This window comes from Aphidius gifuensis, linkage group LG1 (genome assembly GCF_014905175.1).
Source record: "Aphidius gifuensis isolate YNYX2018 linkage group LG1, ASM1490517v1, whole genome shotgun sequence".
Taxonomy (NCBI): Eukaryota; Metazoa; Arthropoda; class Insecta; order Hymenoptera; family Braconidae; genus Aphidius; species Aphidius gifuensis.
The window spans coordinates 29,588,080-29,612,961 of record NC_057788.1 but is presented as its reverse complement, the minus strand read 5'-3'; the positions used below and the strand labels follow the sequence as shown (position 1 = coordinate 29,612,961).

Here is a 24,882-nt window from a genome sequence, read left to right as displayed (position 1 = left end):
CAGCTAAATAAAAAATTTTAATGACATCTGCTGTATTATGAGGTCATAAAAAAAATTGCAGTCATGTAATTGGGCATAAAAAATAGATACTAGATAAATTTGACGTAATAATACAACACATTCAAGAGCGAGTAAGTAAAAGACAAAAATAAAACGTATATCTTACTCAAATAGTCTACAACTACTTTTATATTATTTATTAAAATATTTCTGAAAGGAAAAATAATAAAATATATTTTTTACGAGATGATAGTATTCCTTGTTACAGCAAAGTTTCGCAAATTCCCCAGAGTAATATCTAATACAATTATATGAACCGAGAATATAAAAAAAAAAAATATCCATGTTTCATGAATTATTCAAAAAATATTCAGTAAATCATGTCTCAAGGTTGGTTAACTCTGAAAATCATACAGAAAAAATAATTTAATAATCATTTTATATTCAAATTAAATTATCTTTTGAATTGAATAAAATTTTTCTTTTTTTTTTCATTTTTTTTTTTATGTGTAAAAATGAAAGTTTTATGACCTTATAAAATAAATATTAAATTACTGGTTTTTTAAAATTTTATTATTTAAATGTATTTTTAATTTGTAAATAAATTTATAGAACCATTTAGAAAAAAATTAACGTTAATTTAATTGTAAATTATTATTTTAATATTTAAATTATAATAATCGAAAATTCCTTGAGAGAATTAAATGTTTAATGGACATTTTATAAAGTCAAATAAATAATAAATATTTTTTTAATGTCTATTTATGCATTGACAATATGTTCAAGAATATTTTAAGACGATTTGCCAATTGAGGATATATTTATTTGAAATAAAAAAGGATAAATAAAATACAGCCAACAGCAAAATCAATGACATAGAGCACACTTTATTTTGTAATTATCATAATATTGATTTAGCATTGACCGGAATTGTTCTCACTTGAAATTTTCTTCATGTATACACATTTTTTTTTTTCAACTTTTTTAATATACCATTTGTTTTTTTTTTTTTTTTTTTTTTATTTAAAATCAGAGTTTTTAATTATCATTTAGATTTTTAAATTTAGCAGTAAAAGTTTAATTAATTGTAATGTATTGTCAGAAAGTATCACTCTTCATACATCAATCGATCGTTATTTTATAATTTTATTTTAACAATAATTTAAATTATTTATGTTTTTTTTTTAATTTAATTAAATACCAATTAATTGATCGACGATGCAGAGCGATGATTTTATTTATTTATCTTGCAACGAACCGAACAAACTGATGTTCATTCGATCCCCAAGCAGTCGGGGATTGTTTTCAAATAATTTTTAACATTTTGATAATAATTAAAATTCATAAAACTGTTTATACAGTCAATAAATTTTAATGTTAAAATTATTTGAATACGTTCCTTAAATTTATAATTAAAAATGCGAAGGCTTCATCATCAGGTCCCACTTTAAATTCTGTAGGATTTATTTATTTAAATTATTTATAACAATTAATTTGATGAATGAGGGTGCGATTCTATTGAATATGATTTATCAATTATATTTTTTATGATTTCAAAATGTTATTATCGGGGCCTGAGGACTACCTCGCGATGAACAATATTCAACATTTAACAATAGCCAACATTTATAGAATAGAATACCAATTTTTTTTTTAACTTTTTGTTTTCTTTTTGTAGATATTTTTTTATTAATTTTTATTTAAATATCTTTTTTATTAATTTAAAAATTATTTACTTGTCTTTTTTTTTTATTTTTATTTTTTTTGGGTAGAAATTTGGGAGACATTTAAGAAATATTTCGGTTCGCAGCTTGCATTAAACTCAGACCAATTCCGCTTTTTTTTTTTTTAAATCCTTTCAATATTTATTATTAATTTTTCTTATATATTTTTTTTTAATCAACATTCAAGTAGATATTTTTAATCATACTTAATCAATTCGATGAATCTAATATTGCTTTTTTTTTTATTTGCAATTCTACCCATTTATGTCGTATATTTTTTATTAATTTTTTTTTTTTTTTTGTTAATTGACAGTGGCTGTGAATTTGATAATTTATATTTTGTCATCCACTTATTTGATTTTGCATTTTAAAAAAAAGTTAATCAATCAATTAAAAAAAAGGCCGGACAATATTATCAAATTAATATTTATCATTGAAAAAATAAAAACAAAATAATATTATTTGTTACTCCACTGTATTTTTTTATTATTTAGACCGTTTATTTTATAAATTGAATAAATCAATTTTTGAACTTTTTTATTTTATTTATTTTTTAAATATTAATTATTATTCATTTCATTGTGAAATTATTTTTAAAACAATGTCCATTCAACATTTATATAATAAATAATTTGTTTAAAAATTTCAAAAGTCGACCGGCCAAGTCTTTATTATTATTTTTTTTTTAAACTTGCAAATTCTTTGCAATTATTATTTATCTATTATTATTATTATTCTCTTCATTATTTTCTTTGTCATTTTTTACTCTTTCATTCTCGAGTCGACGGAATAATTACAAATAATTAAAATTCATATTTTCACGAATAAAATAAATTAAAACATGATAAAAAAAAAATTAAAAAAAATTGCAAGCTTATTGCTTTGTAACTGAATTATTATTTAAACAATTTTTTTTTCATTTATATGTATTTATTTAATTTAAATCAATAATCATTGCCAAATTAAAAATTTGTATGGAAATTTTTTTCGAAATAATTATAAGCGTAATTTAAGCTAAGTATAATCGACTCCAATCATCATCTTTATTAACATCTCTATCGTCAATTCAATTTAGTTATTTATTTAATTAATTATATATATATTTTTTTTTTACTTATATACGTGATATATGTTTCGTTATATTTTCTAAATTTATGTCATTTTTCTCTTACTCCAACCCATCGGTATTAATAGTCAATTTTTTTTGCATAATTATATATTTTTTTTTTCTTTTTAAATAGTCTTCAAACGTTTTATAAATTTATTGGTTTTTAGAGTATAACTGAACCACCGGATAATTAATTTAATCCAATTTTTATTTCATGTTTCTCGTATAATTACTTTCATTATTTTATTTATTTATTTTTTGTTTTCATTGTTAAATTTACCAGTTTTATGGCAAATAAAACTGTCGATATGAAGTACGATTTTTTCAAATCAATTTTTATTTGTTTATTTTTATTTTTTTTGCGGGAGATGAGGGAGTAAATAATTTGATAAATTTAAAAGAGAAAAAAATATATAAAATAAAAACATGCGACAATGAAAAAAGTGTACAAAATGATTGATGAATTTTTTTTTTATCATGCGATTATTTTTTCTTTTTAAACAAATTCGTTTTTAATAACAATAATTACTAATAAAAAAAAAAATAATAAGACTTAAGTCGTGGAAGATATCCTTGGCATTTTCTCGACTACACGAAAAAAAAAAATTAAATTAAAAATTACTAAAATCAGTTTACATAAATTCATCTAAAAATCTTACGTTACATTATCTGTTTTTTTCTCATTCTTTCGTTAAAACTTATTTTAACTAAAAAAAAAAAAATAATTACGAAGAAAATTATCGTTATTTTGAATATTCAGGAATGAATAAAATACTGTGCGACAAAATACGCTAATTTATTTTAAATTAATATGTCGCATTTGTCAAATTAAAAAATCATTACTTTAAATTAATTTACCGAGTACCATTTTTTTTCTAAATTAACATTTTTAAAACAACGAACAAAAAAAAAGCCAATTGAGTCAATAATTTCCAATCACGATTGACTGATTCGTTAATAATTTTTTTTTTATAAATTATTTAACTACGAAATACTATTTTAATTTTCAAATATGAAATTTAATTATTTAAATTTGTGCGTGAGATTTATTTATCCATAATTTTCTCAACAAATTAAAAAATCATTTCCCGTTATAATTGGCATTTAATATATTTTGTTGAATTCAAAAAACAAAAAAAATTTTGTAAATAAATTTTTTAAAATAACCAAAAATCAGTTAATATTTTTTGTTCAACGTAACAACGAATCAATCAAATCTCAGCAAAAATAAATGATTAAATTAAAGGATCTATTTTTCATTTCATTTCATTTTTTCTTTTTGTCAAAACAATTTGTATTATATTCAATAATTAATATATATAATTTCGCGCACCCTCGGAAAGTAGTTTTTTTTTTTTGTAATTTTTTATTTTTTTTTTATGTCAGTAAAAGACACTGTAACATTTCATATAATTATGTATATATATGTACATTAATAACATGGTATAGAGGGAAAAAAAGTTATTTGGGAAAGATAACACGTGAATTTAAGAACCATCAGATATTTTTTTGTTAAATATAATAATTACGTAAATTTTTTATCATTTCATTTTTTTTGCCAAGGAATAAAAGCTTAAAACCATAACGCAAATATGTGATATAGTATTAGGCTATATAAGACTGGTATTATTTTTTTTTTAAATATTATTGTTTTTACTTGTTTAAATATTTTTCATAATCCACTTATATCTCCTGAATATTTTTAATTAACTTATTAATTTATTTATTGTGTCAATCGTTTACGCAAAATTTCAATAAAATGCATGATCTTTGGAATTAATAATTAATATTGTTTATGGCAATTGTTGTACAACTTGTACATATGATACTGGAAAATAACCAGTACGTCCATTAACAGTACCCTCGTACCAGTTGTCATCAATTTTTTGTATCAACGTAATCATATCATTTTCCTAAAACAAAAAAATTAATTAATGACTATTAATGACTATTAAAAATAATAAGATAATAATTGAAATAAAAATAATTATGTCAAATGGATAATGGAAAATTGTCTAGGGCAGTAGAACAAAAGAACGATCAATATTTTCACCGAGTTTTAATGCATGCAATTTCATTTTAAAAGTAACACTACATTAAAAAAAATGTAAATAAAAATAAAATAGTTATTATTATTAAGTTGAATTAATACCTTGAATCCAAGCTCGCCAGGATTTTCTGGTTCGAAATCATAGAGTGCTGTGCAACATGGTACTTTTGGTACTGGTGTCCTTGCTGGTGACTTACTCGGTGATGGCAAGGGTGATGCTGAAATATACAATACATATTTATAATATTTGACATTTTGATATTTATCAAAATAATATAAATTTATTTTTTTTTTAATCTATACATTGCAATTATTATAATTATAATCGTTTTGTGCATAAGGTGGATTATTGCAGCACGCAGAATAATTAATATTTGTTTATTTTTTTTTTTTCAACACGAAACATAAATTTAAAAATGACAAATGTACTACTGAAAAACTAAGACTTTTTATTTATAAATATTCAAAAGGTTTGGAAAAATGAAAAATATTTTTTAAAAGTTTGGAAATGTAAAAATTTTTGTGGTAGAAAAAAATAATATAGTTATGAGTAAATAGAAATATATTTTTATTTCGATGTCGAAATATTAAATTTTCAAAGTTTCATTATACTTTTTTTTGCTTTTAAAAAAATCATGAAACTTTAAAAAATAAAAATTTTTCAGTTTATCTGAATCTAGAGCACGTAAATTTTATTTTATGAAAAAATAAAAAAAATATGAAATAAATGTTTGCATGCCGAGAAAGCACATCCTCATTCTACCATATTGATAAAAAAAAAAAAATGGTCTATTTATTAAAAAACAATAAATAATGTCATACTTTTTATCGACGTAAAATTAAAAATAAAAACATGCGACAAAAAGTTTTTAATTAAAAAAATAAAATTAACGTTTTAATAAAAAGTAGAAATCAGTAGAATCAAGTAGAAAAAAAATATAAAAAAAAGCTCTATGAGTAAATAAAAAAAAATAGTTAATTATTTAGAAAAAAAAAAAAAATTTGAGTTGATAAGTCACTGTAATAAATGAAAATATTATTTGAAGCTATCCCCATGCAAAATTTACCATTAGTAGATGTTGGTGGATTACCAGCTGGAAATAGTTCAAGTTGCGATCGTTTTCCCTCACCTTGAACTGGTGAACCAGCTTGTGAGCCTGTACGAGTTGGGATTGAACATTCAAGTAGCGATAGTTATACACAAAATATTCAAAAGAATTATCAGAAAGATCAACAATAGAATAATCAACAAAATACATCAACGAAAAATTAAATATATTTTCTTTTAGTATGTGTATGTTAATTAAATGTAAAATATTATTTCAAATTTTAATTATGTTAATTGCTCGATGTCATCCACACTCAAGATAATTGTAAGAAAAAAAAAAAAATTCAAGATGTCAAAAATTGTATTTTTAACTCGAAAAAAAAAAGAAAAAAAAATGATAATTAATTTTAATGAATTATTGTTAGCTTTATATTTAATTTTGTATAGTATTTTTTTTTTTTTAATTATTTTTTTACCAGGCATGAAGAAGTTGCCACCGTTAATTCCATCCTGTGAAATTCCCTCGACTTGAAGATCTGCAAGTGTTTTTGGAACAAATTCCATCTTTGGTCTATTTGCAGCTTCGTCTTTTCTAAATAATATAATTTTTAAAAATTAATTAGTACACTGAATAAGCTAGAGATGTGTAAATATAAAAATTAAGAAACTAAAAGTTTAAATTTATCTAATTAAATGACAACAAAAATAAAATATTACTATATATTTAATAAATTTATCATTAAAAAGTTTTATAATTAATTAGCTTAAAATTATTTATAGTTAATTAATAAAATTAATTTGTTTTTTAACTTACTTTTCTAAGAGTGTTTCTGTCAAAATTTTAAGAATTTCAACACATTGTTGATGATACTCAAGTAATCCCTCACTGAAAGTTGCCAGCTGGGCCACTTGTTCGACCTGAAAATTTGTGTTTGTCTAATAAGAAAAAGAATATTTTGTTTTAGTGTACATTGTATTTCCCTGTATGAGATATTGTGTTAGTCCATTGATGAATCCATGATTATTTTGATTTTTTATTTTGTTTAGTATGGTGTTGGAAAAATAACTATATTTTTTTTTTGTTATTTTTATTTATCTTGTTTAATTTTATTTTATATTTATAAATTATTATTATTTATATTTATTAAAACTCACATCATTTTCAAGCAAATTGAACATTCCCATCTGTGCAAGATGTAGACTCTCTGCAAATTTTTCCTCAGCTTGGCGTATCTCATCGTCTGAAACGTGAGAACCTGTACGCAAATTGTTGCGTCCATATTTTTTTTCTATTAAAAAAAAATTCACTACTGGGATGTACTTGGTTGCTTGGATTAACAATTATTATTGAAGATGATGAATCTTCTTTTTTGATTAATTTTTTGTATTGTAAAAAAATAAAAAACAAAACAAATAAATAAAAAAATAATAATCAGCCAATTATAAATCAAATAAAATTATAAATAATAATAAAAATTAATTCTTCTTATTAAAAATTAGAAATAAAAAAAAATTAATGCTATTAAAATCGGTAATTTTCTTCTTGAAATAATTTCGAAATATAAAATAAAATTCGTAAATTTATCTGTTGTAGAATTGAAAAATTATTAATGGAAAATTCAAGCGACTTGGGATCGATGACTATTCATGCACGAATAAATACAAAAATTAATTATGCTCTTGTAAATTTTGAACAATAACCACAGTAATAAAATTAGGCTACATCAGTGAATAAATAAATTAATTAACTAATGGTCATTCAAAACTACAAGCCATCAAATTCATTAAAAACTATTTATAAAACAGCACACAACAAGTAAAGGTTTTTTATTTTATTTTTAATTTTATAAAAAATATTTAAGTCTTGTTTTTAATATTTATAAATAAACTACTAATTTTATGCTTGTTAATTATTTTTGGTTTATATCAAAATTAATAAATAACCGAGGGGAACTTTGAGCTCAAAGATTTTGTTAATGGACAATCAAACTATGTTAAATTCAAAATAATTTATCCAAAAAATTTACAATTTTTCTCTGATATTATACAGTAATTTTTTTACTTTTAATTTTGTATTTTTCGAATTAATCTTGCGGGGTGTAAAACGTACCCCCATAACCAGTCACTGAGCTCGGCTTCGAGGGACTACCAAAACCAGCAGATATTTTGACGACAGCTACACATTCACGTAAAAAATTCAAAGAAAAATTACATCCAATAAATGATAATTTAAATATACCAATAAAAACAAAATTTAATTTAATAAAAATTCTAATTTTCACATGACTAAATAAAAAATAAAAAAAATTGATAAATTCATTTATAAAAATTACATAGCATCAACTTTGTTTTTCTTTATTTTATTTTTTTCAATATCTTTATATATTTTTAAAGATCATGCAATTTATTTCTAATCACGTGCAAAATTATTATTTTTAAATTTTATTTGCAATTTTTATTTAAACATTTTTTTTTATTAATTTTAATATGAATAATTCTTACCTTTTGCTTGACGTCTTCTTTTGCAATCGAAATCTAATCGACGACCTTGAAGTTTCTTCCGATGATGCTAAAATCATAATAACACAATAAAATTTTATTTATTTATTTTTTTTTCATAAAAAAAATAAAAATATAAGTTTAAATTTATCTTGTTAGTAGCATTGTTATTATTTATTATTTTATTTTTCAATTTAAAAAGATAAAAAATTAAAAGTTTTTCAATAAATGGTAGTGTTTTTTTATATAATATTTTTTTTACCATCACTTCTTTTAAATCTTTAGTTTGCAGATGGTGCAGTGGCTCAAGAAAGTTTTGTTTTATATTATCGTCCAGAGAATATTTAACATCAGCCATCTGTTTCATTGCTTCTCCCATCTCTATCAATGCTTGGGCTATTGTTAAAATATTTATAAATTCATTAATATTGTTACTTAATATTTATAATTGAAGTTATGATTTTTTAAATTATAATTCACTTACCAAATATACTATCGTCTCCCATTTTTTTACCATACAAAAGCATACAATCACCAAGTGTACCTTCTGGTTGTGGATAAGTTGATGCTTTTGCTTGTCCACTGAGCTTACTGATGCCTTTTACAGCAGCCATTTTAGCTCTTGCTGTTGGATTTGGTTGCAAAAATTCTCTCGTTTTTAATTGTAATTCTTCTACCAATTCACAAGTAACATCTGTTTTCTAAAATAACATTTTCATTAATATATTTAATTATATCATTTACTATTTTTTTTCTTCAATAATTTCTTCATCAACTTACTCTTTCCATATCCACAAAGTCCACGTCAAGCTTTGTTCCCTCTGCACCACCCATTTTTTCTGTCATGTACTGTAAATAAAAAAAGCAAAATTAAAAATCCATCATTCAATTTTTTTTTCAATCAAAGCATTTGTTTCAAAATCGAACAAAAAAGAATATCTATTTGTCACTATAATTTTTTCATATAAAAAAAAAAAAGCGTTGATATTTAATTAAAAATATAAGAAGCAAAATTATTTTATTATTTTCTTTCTTCTGTCAAAGATTGAATAAATTCTTTGAAATATTAGTGAATAAAAAAAAAAACTTGTGCTCTTTATATTCAAATGGAATCTCAAGATGAGCAAAGGAAAGTTGATTTAAAATATATATAGTTAACTTGGGTGTTTTGAAAGAAATTCCATCACGCAAAAAGTCATTCATGAATGAGGATAAAGACGCAATTTTAAATATCTCAAATAAATAATTTAATAATACAAAAAAAGCTCATTTAAATGAGTCAATTTTTGCATGAAAAATATTTAAAAAAAAATAATTATCATAATTTACCAATAAACATAAAATTTCATAGTGAAAAAAAATTTTTTTAATTAAAATTTTCATAGACAAATAATTGACAAATTTAATTATAAACTTTTCGAAATGAAAATTTATATTTTCAGCAATAAATAATGATAATATTTATGATTTTTTAATTTAAAAAATATCAATATATTTTTATTGTTTATTTATAATACGTGGGTATTGAATTTTGATGATGAAAAATCATCAAATAGAAGATGTTGAATTTTTATTTGTCAGTAAAAACGTGGTATGAGTAAAGATTTGTGAAATGAGAAGAGGACAAAGTGACTGGATCAATATTTCAACCGGCTTCTACCAGCAAACATTTGTGTTAGTTTTTTTTTTATTTTATTTTTTATTATGCAATATGTATAAGGAATCATGCTAACTCTTGCGATGGTCGTGGCTTCATTTAAAAGATCTACCTCAGATTACAAAGCTAGAAAATTATACATATAATTTTATAATTTATCAAAGTGTTTAAACAAATTATTAAATTTATTTTTTTAATTTAAACTTCAGTTGGAATAATTTACTGATCTAATTAAGATAACTATTTGCATTAATTCAAAAGTTATCAAGTTTTAATTTGACTATCAACGAAATTTCATAAACAATATTACTATTCTTTTAAATAAATTAAATTATACATTATTTCGAATTTTATAGATAAGCATTGAAGCTGAAAAAAAAAGCTCTAAATCGTCAGGATGACTTCAAGGTCTTGAAGCTTTGCCAGAAAAAAAAAAAAAATAGCTTAACGATCCAAAACTGTAGATATATTTAAGACGAGGGGAAAAAAGGACTATCAAAAAGAAAAAAAAATATATACCAAAAGAAAAAGGGTGCCAAAAGCCACAATATAGAAAAAAAAAAAAAAAATCATGTCCCTTTTGGTATGAGATTTATCAAAATGAGCCAATATTTTGAAGCTTGATTTATATTTTCAGTTAAGAAAAAAATATCAAATGCCAAAATAAAATTGTTTATCAGTAATAAAAAATAAAATATAAATATCATAAATATATAATAACAATTTAATAATATTTTAGCTAGATTTATGTGATGATTGTGTATTGTATAAATGTCAATTTGTATGAAATTTAAACTCGTATATATTTATGTATATTATTTTTTTTCTTGAAGAAATATATACTGAACGACCTTGACCCATTTATCTACCCCAAGGTTGACCTATATATATTTTCCATCGCTTAAATTCCAACCTGTTTTGCTACTAATCCAGAAAATTGACCCACATCAATTTTATAAAACTTATTTCATCATTTTTTTTTTTACTTTTTATTTTTATCATTATTACAATCAACCTTTTATATCTCTGTTCAAGCCATTGCCATTTTCCTTTATCTAATTTTTATTTTGTCTCGTCTGAGGAAAAAAAAATAAATTGCATAGGTAAAAAATCGATTTAGTGTTCATCATTGTTGATAAATTTAATGGATATGAAAAAAGCAATAATATTACTAAAGTGGCACTTTTGTTAGATTGACCTTTTTATAAAATAATAAAAAATGATATTTTATTAAATATTTATTATTTAAGAGTTTAAGACGTGAATGAAAATCATCTTTAAATAAACTAGATAATTATTTGGGGGATATATAAAAAGTTAATTAATTGGGGTAACAATGAATGAAAATAAAAATAAAAAAAAATAAGGTTTATGAGTCATTAATCATTGGTGTCTGTTTTTGTGGATGTAATTTATAAAATTGATCAACTTTTGGAGTTTTATCAGCTGGACCAAAAGTACGAAGGTCATATAAAATGGGAAAATTAAATTTTCCATAGGAAATAATGTTTGTACAAATTAAACAAGTACAAATAATGTAAAATTTTATTTTACATAAATCTTTGTTGTAAAATTAGTAATGATAAATATATTTTAATTTTTTTTTTTTTCTATTTTTTTTTAGTGTTTGGTAAATTACTTATTGACTTTTTTTTGGTACTTACTTGATTAGCTTTGTTTATCTGCTTTTTAAGCCCAGCAAACGCCATGATGTATGTTTTTTTATTTTTCTAATTCGCTGGTTTAAATTGACGGCCTCTGGGCCTGAAAAAAAACCCATAAAAAATTAATATACAATATAAATAGAATAAAACATTAAAAATAAATTTAGAAAATTAATTTTATCAATAATATTTCTAAAAAAATTCATGACCTGAATAAAAATTGAAATAAATATTTTTTTCTCATTAATAATGAATATCAATTCATTATAAATGATAAAAAATAAAAAATTTAAAACAAAAAAAATAAAATCTCGTCAATATTCAAAACACGTTTATTGAACATGACACTTGAGGTGTCGGTCGATGAGGCAATTCAACCCCCAGCTGTCTATATTGGTACAGGTGAAGTACCAACATAAAATCTAAATCCACTTATTTTATATTTTCAAAAATTCAACTAAAAATTTATTTAACATAACAACAATATGCCCAAGTAACAATCCCCAACACCCAATTAAATTTACAAACCTAAAAAATTTCATATTTCATCCCCCAAAAAAATCGCAAATAATTTATTTAAAAATCAAAAAGAAACTTGTTTATAAATTTTTGTATAAAATTTAAAATTTATATTTCATTTAACTATATAAAAAATAGTATTATAATAATGTTAATTGTATTTATTTCGTGTGTTTTATGTGTGTGTGTAACTTATGTTAAAACGTGTTAGTATGACCCAAATTCCCTGTTGTACTCCTGTCGGATTTTAATGGAGCAAAATGATAAAACATCTTTGGGTTAATAAAAAATATTAATAAACATTAAAACCACAAAAATGCTGTCTAACAAAATAAAATAAAATTATTACTATTTATTACTTAAAAACTAGTCTCACCTAAAAAATATAATATCCAAAAATAATATCACAATCGCACTGTAAATTTAATTGTCACAAATTTGTTTATTTAAAATGATATATTTAATATAAATAATCATTTTTTTTTTGTTTATTTAATGTATAATTATGTACATTTGTCAATTCAATGTATTACTTATAAAATATAATGATGAAAGCTTTTTTTTTTATGATAAAGTTATATGAAATAATAACGCGCGTGGCGAATAAACTAAAAGGGGATGATGATGGTGTGTAGGTCGGTTCCCGGTTAACTTGTACAATGACTACTGTGATGGAGCTTGTACAAAGAATCGAAAATACTGCACCTCATATAATATCTTTTTTTTTTTTGAGCTTAAATATATACGATAAAAAGAGAGGAGAGTTTAGAGGGTTGCTTGCCGGTGGATCGATAACTGTGAACAGACATCCCCCACTACATTACAACCCCTCAAACCACCCACTTATAACTTCGGCATTTCTCGGAAAAAAGGCGCGAGCATTTATTCTACCTTTTTTCTATATTAAAAAAATAGCAAAAGATATAAACTATATACTTTACATCTTCAAATTAACGAGCGAAAAAAAATTGATTATATTTTGTCTTTTATTATTTTTTTTTTATACAACTATAATTTGTTTATAAAAATAAAATTTTCATATGAAATTATCATAAAATTATTCTATTTTTAATTAAAAATTTTTTAATATTAATATTTAAATAATATGTTTAAAATAATTACTTAAAAAGCAACATTTACTTGCTCGTATCACACACATACACTCACACATATAAATTAACAATAAACGATGACCAAGTAATTTAATTTTATTCCATCAGATGCTGCAAACGAATGTTGCAATATTTTTTTTTCCTCTTTTTTTATAAACAAGCTTACATCATCCATACATTTATAATTTTTTCAAACATTTTTAAAATAGATCTATCAATTGAATGATAAAAAAAAAAATGAATAGAATTTAATTATAAATAATTATAAAAATAATCAATTGAAATTTAAACGCCCATTGTGCGAAATCACAAATTATAACTTCCGTTTATGATTTGAATGATTTATCTTTACGGTTTTTTGTTAAAAAAATATTAATTGAGATGAAATAATAATAATAAATAAACAAAGGTCATTGATGTGATTATAAATTAATCATATTTCTTAATGTTCCGGTCAATTATTCATTAGTCATTTGATTTTTAAACAACTGGAAAGATATTTTAGAATTTGTTATTTATAAATAATTGTTTTTATTTATTTAAAAATAATCAATTGAAATTTAAACGCTCCATTGTGCGAATGATCAAAAATTATAACTTGTCGTTAATGATTTGAATGATTTATCTTTACAGTGTTTTATGTACATAAAATGATAGTTAATAGTTAATGAAATAATAAATTATAACATAAAATCAATCAATTTATTATATCATTAATTAATTCATTATGAATTTCATTGAAACATCATTGACATTGTAATTTAATCAAAAAAGATCAAAAATTTTTTTCTTTTTTAATTTCTAACTAAAAATCTTAGAAGTTTTGTTTATTAATAAAAAATTTCAAGATAATTTATTTAAATTATCCATTTAGAGTCTAAGTATATTTGGATATATTTTTTCAAGGTTTTAATATTGTTTTTATTATTATTTAATAGATATTTATTTATATATAATATATTTAAAATTTATATTATTAATTTAATAAATAAATTATTTTATAATAATAATTATGTAAAGGTTGTGTCATGAATGAATCAATGAATTGAAGTTATAGTTCTGATGAATCAGAATTAAAATGATTATATGTCAATGTAAAAGCAGTCAAATAAATTATATATATATTTACAATAAAAAATAGCAGATGATATACTATGTACATACAGACATGATAGTTTAATAGTTTTAATTTAAACTAAATAAATTATTAACAATAAAAATCAATCAATTTATTATACGATTAATTAATTCATTATGAATTTCATTGAAACATCATTGACATTGTAATTTAATCAATATTGAAAAAAATTCAAATTTTATTTTTTTTAATTTTTATAATTAATTTAAAAAAATCTTATAAGTTTTGTTTATTAATAAAAAAATATTTAGATAAATTATAAATTATTTTTGTTGAGTTAAGATATATTGATTTATATATTTTTCAAGTGTTTTAATATTATAATATAATATTTAATAGATTTTTATTTAATAACATAATAAAAGAAGCCAAAAAATAAAAAATTAATTATATTATAAAAAAAATTTAATAAAATAATAATAAAAAAATTATTTAATTAATATTTTATAATAAAATTATGTAAAAAAACAGGAAATTGTATATTTTTTTGTTTTCAAATGATAATAAAAACCGCAGACAGGATATAAATGAGTTGAAAAGACTTTAAGAAAATCAGAAAAAAAAGTAAATAATTAATTTTAAAAAGAAATTAAATGCAATTTATAATAGCAATAGTTTAATATTAAAAATAAATATTTTAAAAAATTTTTAGAATATAAAACAAAAAGAATACAATGTCATGAAAAAAAAATGGTTTTTTTCTATTATCATTGATCGATTTTTGGTGTCAAGAGAAAAAATTTAAAATGCGTGCCAAATAGAGCACATTTGTTTGAAGAAAAAAAATTATTCAACTTATCCTTTTTTTTTTTTTTATTGAAAAAATTTTTTTTTTCACTGTTATTATATTTGTTATTGTGTATAGATGAATTTTTAATATTAAAATATAATTTGATATTTATTTATGAATTTTTTGAATTTTTAAAATTTTATTTAGACAGGTGAAAAATATATTTTGACTTCAGCCAATCAGGACGATCGATAACACAATTATTACAGATATAAAAAAAAAAAAAAATTTATTATTGTTATAACTGAGTAAAATTGAGTAAAAAAATTAATAAAAAGAGATGATTGTTAATTTATTTATTTAAATGTAATTGTTGATTATAAATGTAAATAAATTTTTTGATTATTTAATTAACATTATGACAGATAATTGCTCCAATAAATGCAAATTTTTTATTTTCATTTGACGATATTTTTTAGTTGGTTTGATAATAAATAATTTGTAATATAAATTAGATGAATTTTGTTGATGATAAATTTGGAGTAATGTTATTATTTATGTTTTTGTTTTTATTTAATTGTTTTAAGTTACTTACCGATAAATCGATTTGTCGAGTTAAAAAATAATATTCACACACAACACTACACACTCGGCTTCTAACCTCCCACCGAGATATTTTGACATGGAGCACCTTCAACAGCTGTTGAGATAATTATTGTTATTTTTTTTTAATTTTTTTTTTTAAATGGAGTAGTACGTAGTTCTTGTTGACACTGTAAGATGGTGGTGTTGTTAACGCGCGCAAATTTGAATTTTTTATTCGAATTAAAATCGAAAAAACAATTGAAATGATTAAAACTAAATTTTGTAAGAATTTTGTAGAATAAATTTTATATTTATTGATTGATGTAATTTAAATAAATTCTATATATTAGTAATAATATAAATTATTTTTATTATTTAAAATTTGAATGATTTAACTATTTATTTAAATTTCATTAATTACTGAAAATAAAAAAATTAAATCTTGCTGATATTTGAATTGGGAAAATTAATAAAATAATAATTCACTTCGAAATTTATTTATTCAATTTTTTTTAAATAAATAAATAAACATTAAATAAAATTTTATTATTTTTTTTTCAATGACATTGACTCATGATTGACGCGTGTTTTCATTAAAAACAAAATTAAAAAATGTCATTTGCACAAGTGAAATAATCAATAAGATAAATATTTTTTTTTTTAAATCACTTTTTAAAAAAAATACAATGTTCGCTATTGTATATATAAAGAATGAAAATCAGAAACAAAAGTTATATTGTACGGTAAAAGAAAAAAACAAACTTGATAAATCATTTTAACAAAATAAAAAATAATTTTTCACTATGTTTTCCATTTTAATAATATTTTCAATAATGTACGCTAATACTTTGGCGCAAATACCAATTTTTGAAGATCCACAAATTAGTCCAATGGAAAATTTCGACAAGTCACAGGTAAATAAATTTTTTTTATATATTTATAATATATAATTTAATAAAATAAATTTTTAATTGTTTAATCTAGTACATTGGTGATTGGTATGAGATTGCAAGAATTCCAAATATTTTTGAATTAGGACAAAAGTGTTCAACTTTTACTTACAAATTAAATGAACGAAAAGGATCATTATTTGAAGTAATAACAACAAAAAGTGAAATGTAAATTGATAAAATATTCAAGATACAACAATAATATATAAATTTCTTTTTAATAAATATTTAATTTTGTAAATTTTATATTTCAGTACAAATAAAATTCATAAACAAATAGCTATTAATTCTCCAGCAAGAGATCAACCAGCATCAGTTTTCAATGTATATTATGCTTGGTTAATTAAAATTGGTAAACTAACAATTTTAAGTACTGATTATAAAAATTATGCAGTGAAAACACTAGTTACCCCGTTGATTGGCACAAGGTAATTTATTATTTCTCTTAATTTTTTATGTATTTTTATGTTTTTCTTTATTATTAATAATTTTTTTTTACAGTCGTCTACAAATGGCATGGATACTCTCAAGAAATCCAACACTTTCTTCTGAATATCATCAACTTGCTGAGGATGTTTTACGTGCAAATAATATTTCTCCAGCGACATTGAAACCTACTAACCAAATTGATTGTTGAAATATTTTTTATATTTAATAGTTTTTCATTTATACAAACATGTAAACTCAAATTACTTATTTTAATTTTAATTATTTAACAAGTACCCAAGTGATAAAAAAAATATATAAATAAATAAAAGCATCATTATATGCAAATAAATTTAAAAAATGATTTTTTTTTTTGTCTCGAATTTATTAAATATATTTTAAATCAAATAACAATTTTTCACCTGTACAAATAAATTTTTTCGACGAGAACGACTTGTGATTTTAAAAATAGGTACAACGAGTAGTCACGTAAAATTAAATAAAATTAATTAATTTGAAAAAATTAAATCGATATACAAATTAATAATTAGAGCAGAAATTTTTATTTAGATAAATTTTTTTTACATCAAAATGTATCAAGAAATATATTTTTTTTTCACCTGTACAAATAAATTTTGAATATATTTGCAATTAAAATGACTATTTTTATAAAAAAAAATCAATGTTCATTTTGTATATAAATGGAATATTTAAAATCCATTCAGCAGTTTTAAAAAATTTTAATTTTAAAACTTTTATTGTGTATAATAATAATTATTAAATATGTTTTTAATTTTAATATTTTCATTAGCTTTTGCTAGCTCATTTGCCCAAATACCAAATTTTGGAAATCGAAATCTTACTCCAATGGAAAATTTTAATAAATCAGCGGTATTTATATTATTTTTAAATAAATCAAAAATATATTTTTAATAAATAATTATTTATATGTAGTTTGCTGGTCAATGGTACATTGTTACAAGAACTCCAAATATTTTTGAAGCCGGTCAAAATTGTCCAGTATTTACTCACTCATTGAATGAACAAACTGGATCATTTAATTCAGTACTATCTACAAAAAGTGCAATGTAAATTTTTACAATTTATTTTTCAAAAAATTATCATAATCATTTTAAATTTTATGATGACGATAATAATATACAATTAAATATTTTTCAGAACAAAAGAATACCGTTTACAGACAGCAACCAATGAAGCAATTGAAGATCATCCATCTGTTTTTAATAGTTATTATGACTACCTTTTACCAATGGGACAATTTGCCATTTTAAGTACTGATTATAAAAATTATGCAGTAGCAGCATTGGCTTATCCAAAACTTTCCTCAAGGTATTTAAATTTTTTCATTTTTTTTTATTATATATTTTTGCGTAAACTTCATTTCAACTTATGCATATTTTTTTTACAGCTATTTACAGATTATATGGGTATACTCAAGAACACCAGTACTAGCTCATGAATATTATCAAATTGCTTCAGAATGTTTAGCTGCAAATAAAATTCCAGCACATGCATTGAAACCAGCTAAACAAAGTGATTGTTAAAAATGATTAAATATAATTGAAGAAATATTAATAAAATTATAAATTTAAATTGTAAAAAAAATGTATCAGTGTTATGAAATAAAATCTATCAATTGAAATAATATTTTTCTAAATTATTTAAGCTATTTTTAGTGAAGAAAATAATATTGAATTGATAAAATTAATAATACTGGTGACTGTTTAATTAATAATTAAATATATAAATACTCAACGTCATGTAAATAAATAATTGATCAGTTTAGTAATCATCATACAAAGTCAAATATCAATGTTAAATAAATACATGGTCAATTTAAATTGCCAAGAAATTTTCCAACAGTTTTTCTAGGTACTTTTTACAATAGAGAAATTTTTGTTTTAATTTTACGTTAAAATTCAAGTTATAGTAATATAATTATTTATCTATTCAAATATTCATTGAAGAATAAATTAAAAATTATCTTGTCAATATTATTTTTTCACTTGTGCAAATTTTAATTAAATTAATTAATTATTTAAAATGACCTTGATGATAAAATTAAATTTTAATTCAGGTGGATTTTCTGTATAAATTAAATTTTTTTAAATGAATTTTGTACAGTTATAAAAATTATTATTCATCTGAAAATAATTAAAAATATTAAAAATGTATTATATATTAATATTTTCAATATTTTTCACAAATTCATTAGCACAAGTAATTATTTTTGAAGAACCAAAACTCAATCCCATGAAAAACTTCAATAAACCTGAGGTAATTATAAATTATAATAGACACATTAGGGATTGTAAAATATTGTTGTTTAAATTTTTTTAAATGATTAATCCAGTACGCTGGTCCATGGTACGACATTGCAAGAATTCCAAATATATTTGAAGTTGGACAGAAATGTTCAGTGTTTGATTATAAATTTGATAAACATGATGGATCATTTAACATAGATCTTCTTTCAAAAAGTAAAATGTAAGTTAATTATTAATTGAAAGATAAAAAAAAAAAATCTTTTAAATATAAATTTAATGTAACTATTTTTAGAACTGGCAATTCACGTAATTTAACTGGTGCTGCTCGTCCAAGAGAGAATGAGCCATCATCAGTTTTGAATTTATATTATCCTGATTTTTTAAAAATTGGAGTTTTGACAGTTTTAGATACAGATTATAAAAATTATGCTGTAGTGACAACAGTTTCTTCTGTCATAGGATCAATGTAATATATAAATTATTTCCACACATTAATAACTACTGAACTTTAAACAAAAAAATATATATATTTAATTTTTTTAATAGCAAACTGCAAATGGCATGGATATGGTCAAGAGAACCAACACTTTCTCCAGAATATTATCAACTTGCTGAGGATGTTTTGCGAGTCAATGATATATCACCAGATAAACTTAAACTTTCTGATCAATGTGATTGTTAAATAATCATATTATCATATTTTTAATAACAAATTAAACATGTTTAACTATAAAATTAATAATCCAAAAATCAATCTGATAAATAAATATTAAATTATGACAGATGATCACTTTTTATTATCAACATTAGTAATACATATCAATAATAATTAATATACAATTAAATATTCTGATAAAAATTTATCAGTAATTTAAGAATCTTTTTACAAATTATTAAAAATTAAGTATCAACATTTACATTTTATTATTTAATGTATTGTTGTAACTTATTTATTTTATTTTTCAATTCTACTCTTTGTTAGTCAAGTTTCAGTTATTATTACGTTTAATAGTTTTTTTTTTTTGCTTAATATTTAGTGAAACTCTACGAAATTATATTTTTCTGTCAGTCAGACTCAAAGGGTATATATAATGTGTCAAATTTGGAAAATAATATAAACTTGAAAAAATAGGTGATCATTATTTAGTCAATTGGCAATAAGGGCTTTTTATTTTTTCAAGCTTATTTCCCACCAGAAATTGTTGTTCAATCAAATACGACATTCTGACATTTTATTAAATAATGGCTCATTAAGATATTCTGCGAGTTGTTGATTAATCTCAGGACTCAATGAGCCAATCATTTGTTCATATTGGCTTTTATTCATACATCTTTGTAGAGAGTTTAGCTAAAAAAAAAAAAATAAATAATAAAATTGAATAAAGATGAATTAGTTGGTTGAATTTGTAATGTAAAAAGTAAAAAATTAATAACAATAATTCTTACTTGATTTCGTAAAGAACTACGAAGACAAACAGTGTGAACAATATCATTATTTTCTGATAGTTCTTTTCGTGCATCATGAGCAGAACGCCATAGCGTATCTGGATCAACACCATATGCTTGTACATTTTTTGGTAGATTTGTTATTAAAAGTGGACTGTAAAAATAATGATGGATAAATAAATAATTAATAATTAATAAATGACTTAAACTTACTCAATAAAACCTGGTGGTTGATCACTTGATTCATTGCTACTATTTAAATCATTGAGACACTCGACAATACTTGTTATAATATTTGGAAATTTTTGTACAACAATTGTAGGACTTGCTGAATTTAATAATGAACAAAGTGCAAGTGCAAGAAGTTTAAGTGGCTCAAGTTGTTTAACATCCCATGATATTTTTTCAAGCCAAGCATCAATAATACCAGCAAGTATCATTTCACTTGTTTTATCTTGTCCAAATTCAGTAGCTAATTGTGTCAATATTTGACTAAATATATCTCTTGATGTTAATAAAACACGTGCAATAACATACATACTTTCTGGTACATTTAAATCAATTGTTTCATTATTATAAACAACTTTAAAAATTTTAATTAAAATTTTTTGTATAACACGTGGACCTTGATCAGGTGAAACTATCATAATAATATCTAAAAGTGTCATTAAATGTGTTGCATCATCTCTTCTAAAATCTGACATAATACTTATAAATCCTTCGACAATTCTATTTCCAAATTGTACAATAAAAACTTGTGGATTTAATAATATATATGCTTCAATAATACAAAATGCTGGTTTTATTGTAACTTGATCAAGTGCAACTTCTAGTAGAGCTGGCATATAACCAAGTAAATCCATTATTCCTTGTGTTGGTGTTTGTGCATTTTCTAATAATGCCAACCACAATACCAATCCATCTTCAAGTAAATAAACATGTGCATCTTGATTAAGATCACAACTAAGTCCAACCATACCAACAATAAGTGGTTCTAATACAGAACTTTCAGGACCAAGTGCTTTAACATAATGTACAAGTGTTGATATTATTGCACACTTTAACATATTATGATCTTCAGATATTTGCCATAATGATGGTAAATATGCACTAAATGGACCAATAAATGGTTTAATATCATCACCAACATGTTCAATCATAAATGATAAAACATATAATATTTGCATTTTAGTATCACACTCATTAGCTTCTCTTAATAAATTAAATAATAATGTAAATGTTGTTTCAATAAATGGTGAAAATTCTTCACTATTAAATTGAAAATCATCAAGTGCTTGTTTTAATGTATTACTTGCTTCAATTCTAACAACAAGATCTTCATTTGAGCCCAATGCTTTAACCATCATTTTATATAATTCTGGTCTTAATTCACTGCTTAATTTAACTCTTGTCCATTTACCAATTAACCAACAAACACGTCTTTTTATTATTTTATAATTAATATCATTAACTTCAAGTTCTTGTTTTAGTGTTGTTGAAAACCATTGATCAAAATCAACATCATCATACAGTTCAGATGCAGCAAGACCAACAGCAAGATAAACAGCATCTTTTAATAATATACCTTCCCAATTATTTGGATGTACTGGTTGATAATGTTTTTGTACTAATTCAACAAGTATTGGTAATATATCATCACTAAATTGTGAAAAAAATGATAAAAATAATGATTCAGTACATGCACCAATATTATATTTCCATGAATCACGTGAATCATCAATTGCAAAATTTTCTGGATCATTATTCCATAATTCTAAATCTTCATTTGTTAATAAAAAATAACGTGTTACAAGCCACATTATTATTTCTTTTAATAATTCTTTTGTAAAAAATGCACCTTTTATTTCATATGATTTTTTAGATGCTAATTCACGTCTTAGCACACTTTCATCCTCAGTTTGTATACCAAGTGGTGCACGATAATTTTGATGTATCAATGATGTTTTCATAATATTAAGACATTGTATAACAAATTTTGTAAATACATATGGTTGTCCAGCATCAGTAAAACAATAATAAAATGTAAATTCTAATGATGATTGAAGAAATTCAATATAACATATTGGATGACATTCTTGTATACCCCATAATACTTTAGTCATATGTATTATAAATTTTTCCAATTTTTCAATTAAATCATTTGATTGATTATTATTATTTCTTAATAGTAATGTTTTACGACATTCAAGACATGATTTTGAACGTGGAAATAATTCACGTATAAACATCATAGCATCATCTGATTTTGATACAATTGGCATACCATTTAATATTAATTTACGTAATATTCGTAATAGTAATAATGCTTTTTCAAGATTTTCTTGTATTTGTGTATTATCAGCACCATTTGATGATAATATTAAAAATGATTCAGTAAATGTATTCCATAAATTTAATGTAAAATTAAATATATTTGTTGTTAATTGTTCAAATAATTGACGATCAGCTGATAAACGTTTTGATGCAAGTGTTTTAACAACATGATGAAGTGTCAATAAACCACGATGTTGTATTATTGAATTTTGTCCTTGTATAACTTCAATTAATGTTGGTATTAATGTATCCCATTCACGTGGACAATCAAGACGTGCTATTTTACCAATAACAACAGCTAAATGAGTTGCTAATTGATTTACTGGTTCATTAAAATTTATTATTAAACTTGTACGTAGATATTTTTTTTCTTCTTCAGATATTCCACTAGAAATTTTTATTTATTATAAATTTAATATATATTTTTAAATTAATTAATAATTAAATAATTATTTACTAACTTTGGAGCATTTTTACGCCAATATTTATCAACACCATTTTTAAAACATAATAGTGCCATCCATCTTACATTAACTGGCAAGGAATGATTAGAAAAAACATTCTAAAAAATAAAAAAAAATTAAATAAATAAAAAGCCAATTAATTATGCCTAATTAAAAAATATAAAATAAATTATAATTAATTACATATAAAGCTGTATAGAAACCAGCTTGTGTTTCCCATTCACGTAGTGTTTGTTCAGCTGGTTTAAGAACAGCAGGATCCTGACTGCTTGCCTGCTGAAGTACTTGTATCACAGCTGCATTCATGGCACCCTTTTGGACAATTAAAATGTCCCTAAATTATCATTGAATAATTTAAAATTTTATTTAAAATATCTAAAATACAAATACATTAATTAATTTATTATTGTTTTATTATTAAAATATTCAAATCAGATATATAAACTACGACTCAAATTTAATATTATCGTGTTTAAATACTGATTGATTGAAACAATTAAAATTATTTTTTATAATATACTAAAAATAATGGTGTTATGTAATATATATTTATTGTAATATGTTTGTTTTTTGTTGTTGTTAATAATTTATTTGTCAAATGATTTTGATCAAGTGACGTGTGGTGCTGATGATTGTTTCATTGTTTAACCTCAAAATTAATAAAAAAGATAACAATAATTGATGTGTTTTTAAAAATGGTGGTTCAACTTGCCTTGTTTATAAAATGTTTGTTTTTAATTTTTAACAGCACATGGGTTATTTTTTAAAAACTTTGCAATTATCTTTATTTAGGCACTAGTATTATTTTATTTATTTCAATATTAAATACACGCCCGACATATACAGATATACTCTTTCTCTCTTTCTCTTTCTCTCCGGCATTTATGACTTATGTACGCAGCTACGCAGCCTCGTTTTTGTAAATCATCATCAAATGTACATTACTTTTATCCCGTGTGTGTGTCACGGCCTCTCTCACTTTATCTATTTTATTTTTTATATATTATTGCAAAAAAATCTTGTTATTGTAAATAATATTTATAAATATATTCTTAAAATAAAGACAGCGAAAAAAAATGAACGATTTTTCCTACAAAAAAAAAAAAACAAATCGAAATTTTTTTCTAACGATAGTTCAAA

At 22.1% G+C, this 24,882-nt stretch overlaps 5 protein-coding genes across 21 annotated transcripts; 3 read left to right on the top strand and 2 right to left on the bottom strand.

Annotated features, from left to right (window-relative positions):
- Positions 1 to 867: 867 nt before the first annotated feature.
- On the bottom strand, positions 868 to 15,963 carry LOC122860277 (endophilin-A). Of its 16 annotated transcripts, none has more exons than XM_044164012.1 (12): positions 15,845 to 15,963; positions 11,751 to 11,850; positions 9,210 to 9,278; positions 8,914 to 9,130; positions 8,692 to 8,825; positions 8,433 to 8,499; positions 7,086 to 7,186; positions 6,745 to 6,848; positions 6,407 to 6,522; positions 5,950 to 6,039; positions 4,985 to 5,100; positions 868 to 4,745 (listed from the first exon to the last, which is right to left on the bottom strand). In XM_044164012.1, exons 2-12 carry the CDS (start codon positions 11,793 to 11,795, stop codon positions 4,626 to 4,628), a joined length of 1,179 nt encoding a protein of 392 aa, XP_044019947.1. In that variant the 5' UTR covers positions 11,796 to 11,850; positions 15,845 to 15,963; the 3' UTR covers positions 868 to 4,625. The 16 variants fall into 16 exon arrangements, with proteins under 16 accessions (XP_044019947.1, XP_044019941.1, XP_044019945.1 ...); XM_044164006.1 differs by having other exon boundaries at positions 6,745 to 6,866; positions 7,086 to 7,219; positions 15,845 to 15,947; XM_044164010.1 differs by having other exon boundaries at positions 6,745 to 6,866; positions 7,086 to 7,171; positions 15,845 to 15,947.
- A 631-nt stretch (positions 15,964 to 16,594) lies between these two features.
- Positions 16,595 to 17,540, top strand: LOC122860280 (apolipoprotein D-like). Its single transcript, XM_044164022.1, has 4 exons — positions 16,595 to 16,748; positions 16,819 to 16,952; positions 17,039 to 17,212; positions 17,286 to 17,540. Exons 1-4 carry the CDS (start codon positions 16,638 to 16,640, stop codon positions 17,419 to 17,421), a joined length of 555 nt encoding a protein of 184 aa, XP_044019957.1. The 5' UTR covers positions 16,595 to 16,637; the 3' UTR covers positions 17,422 to 17,540.
- A 413-nt stretch (positions 17,541 to 17,953) lies between these two features.
- LOC122860276 (apolipoprotein D-like) lies at positions 17,954 to 18,811 on the top strand. The gene is made up of 4 exons (XM_044164004.1): positions 17,954 to 18,101; positions 18,165 to 18,298; positions 18,390 to 18,560; positions 18,640 to 18,811. The coding sequence occupies exons 1-4, from the start codon at positions 17,994 to 17,996 to the stop codon at positions 18,773 to 18,775; spliced, it is 549 nt and encodes a 182-aa protein (XP_044019939.1). The 5' UTR covers positions 17,954 to 17,993; the 3' UTR covers positions 18,776 to 18,811.
- Positions 18,812 to 19,371: 560 nt separating this feature from the next.
- Positions 19,372 to 20,247, top strand: LOC122860275 (apolipoprotein D-like). The gene is made up of 4 exons (XM_044164003.1): positions 19,372 to 19,508; positions 19,585 to 19,718; positions 19,791 to 19,964; positions 20,045 to 20,247. Exons 1-4 carry the CDS (start codon positions 19,401 to 19,403, stop codon positions 20,178 to 20,180), a joined length of 552 nt encoding a protein of 183 aa, XP_044019938.1. The 5' UTR covers positions 19,372 to 19,400; the 3' UTR covers positions 20,181 to 20,247.
- Positions 20,248 to 20,645: 398 nt separating this feature from the next.
- On the bottom strand, positions 20,646 to 24,744 carry LOC122860268 (importin-11). 2 transcript variants are annotated; one of them, XM_044163992.1, is made up of 6 exons: positions 24,455 to 24,744; positions 23,926 to 24,117; positions 23,740 to 23,840; positions 21,158 to 23,665; positions 20,945 to 21,098; positions 20,646 to 20,846 (listed from the first exon to the last, which is right to left on the bottom strand). In XM_044163992.1, the coding sequence occupies exons 2-6, from the start codon at positions 24,046 to 24,048 to the stop codon at positions 20,709 to 20,711; spliced, it is 3,024 nt and encodes a 1,007-aa protein (XP_044019927.1). In that variant the 5' UTR covers positions 24,049 to 24,117; positions 24,455 to 24,744; the 3' UTR covers positions 20,646 to 20,708. The 2 variants fall into 2 exon arrangements, with proteins under 2 accessions (XP_044019927.1, XP_044019928.1); XM_044163993.1 differs by having other exon boundaries at positions 23,926 to 24,076.
- Between the last annotated feature and the right edge of the window lie 138 nt (positions 24,745 to 24,882).

What these genes read in the sequence shown, in the direction of transcription:
- LOC122860276 (XM_044164004.1), top strand. Translation starts at nt 17,994, where the DNA reads ATGTTTTTAATTTTAATATTTTCATTAGCTTTTGCTAGCTCATTTGCC. An exon ending in AAAATTTTAATAAATCAGCG is followed by an intron (nt 18,102 to 18,164) that starts GTATTTATATTA and finishes ATTTATATGTAG; the next exon opens with TTTGCTGGTCAATGGTACAT. An exon ending in TATCCAAAACTTTCCTCAAG is followed by an intron (nt 18,561 to 18,639) that starts GTATTTAAATTT and finishes TTTTTTTTACAG; the next exon opens with CTATTTACAGATTATATGGG.
- LOC122860280 (XM_044164022.1), top strand. Translation starts at nt 16,638, where the DNA reads ATGTTTTCCATTTTAATAATATTTTCAATAATGTACGCTAATACTTTG. An exon ending in ATAACAACAAAAAGTGAAAT is followed by an intron (nt 16,953 to 17,038) that starts GTAAATTGATAA and finishes TTTATATTTCAG; the next exon opens with TACAAATAAAATTCATAAAC. An exon ending in ACCCCGTTGATTGGCACAAG is followed by an intron (nt 17,213 to 17,285) that starts GTAATTTATTAT and finishes TTTTTTTTACAG; the next exon opens with TCGTCTACAAATGGCATGGA.
- LOC122860268 (XM_044163992.1), bottom strand. Translation starts at nt 24,048, where the DNA reads ATGAATGCAGCTGTGATACAAGTACTTCAGCAGGCAAGCAGTCAGGAT. An exon ending in TGGCGTAAAAATGCTCCAAA is followed by an intron (nt 23,666 to 23,739) that starts GTTAGTAAATAA and finishes AAAAATTTCTAG; the next exon opens with TGGAATATCTGAAGAAGAAA. An exon ending in CAACCACCAGGTTTTATTGA is followed by an intron (nt 21,099 to 21,157) that starts GTAAGTTTAAGT and finishes TTATTTTTACAG; the next exon opens with TCCACTTTTAATAACAAATC.
- LOC122860277 (XM_044164006.1), bottom strand. Translation starts at nt 11,795, where the DNA reads ATGGCGTTTGCTGGGCTTAAAAAGCAGATAAACAAAGCTAATCAA. An exon ending in ACTTTGTGGATATGGAAAGA is followed by an intron (nt 9,131 to 9,209) that starts GTAAGTTGATGA and finishes ATGTTATTTTAG; the next exon opens with AAAACAGATGTTACTTGTGA. An exon ending in AAGAAGACGTCAAGCAAAAG is followed by an intron (nt 7,220 to 8,432) that starts GTAAGAATTATT and finishes TTTTTTTAATAG; the next exon opens with AAAAAAAATATGGACGCAAC.
- LOC122860275 (XM_044164003.1), top strand. Translation starts at nt 19,401, where the DNA reads ATGTATTATATATTAATATTTTCAATATTTTTCACAAATTCATTAGCA. An exon ending in AAAACTTCAATAAACCTGAG is followed by an intron (nt 19,509 to 19,584) that starts GTAATTATAAAT and finishes TGATTAATCCAG; the next exon opens with TACGCTGGTCCATGGTACGA. An exon ending in TCTTCTGTCATAGGATCAAT is followed by an intron (nt 19,965 to 20,044) that starts GTAATATATAAA and finishes TTTTTTTAATAG; the next exon opens with CAAACTGCAAATGGCATGGA.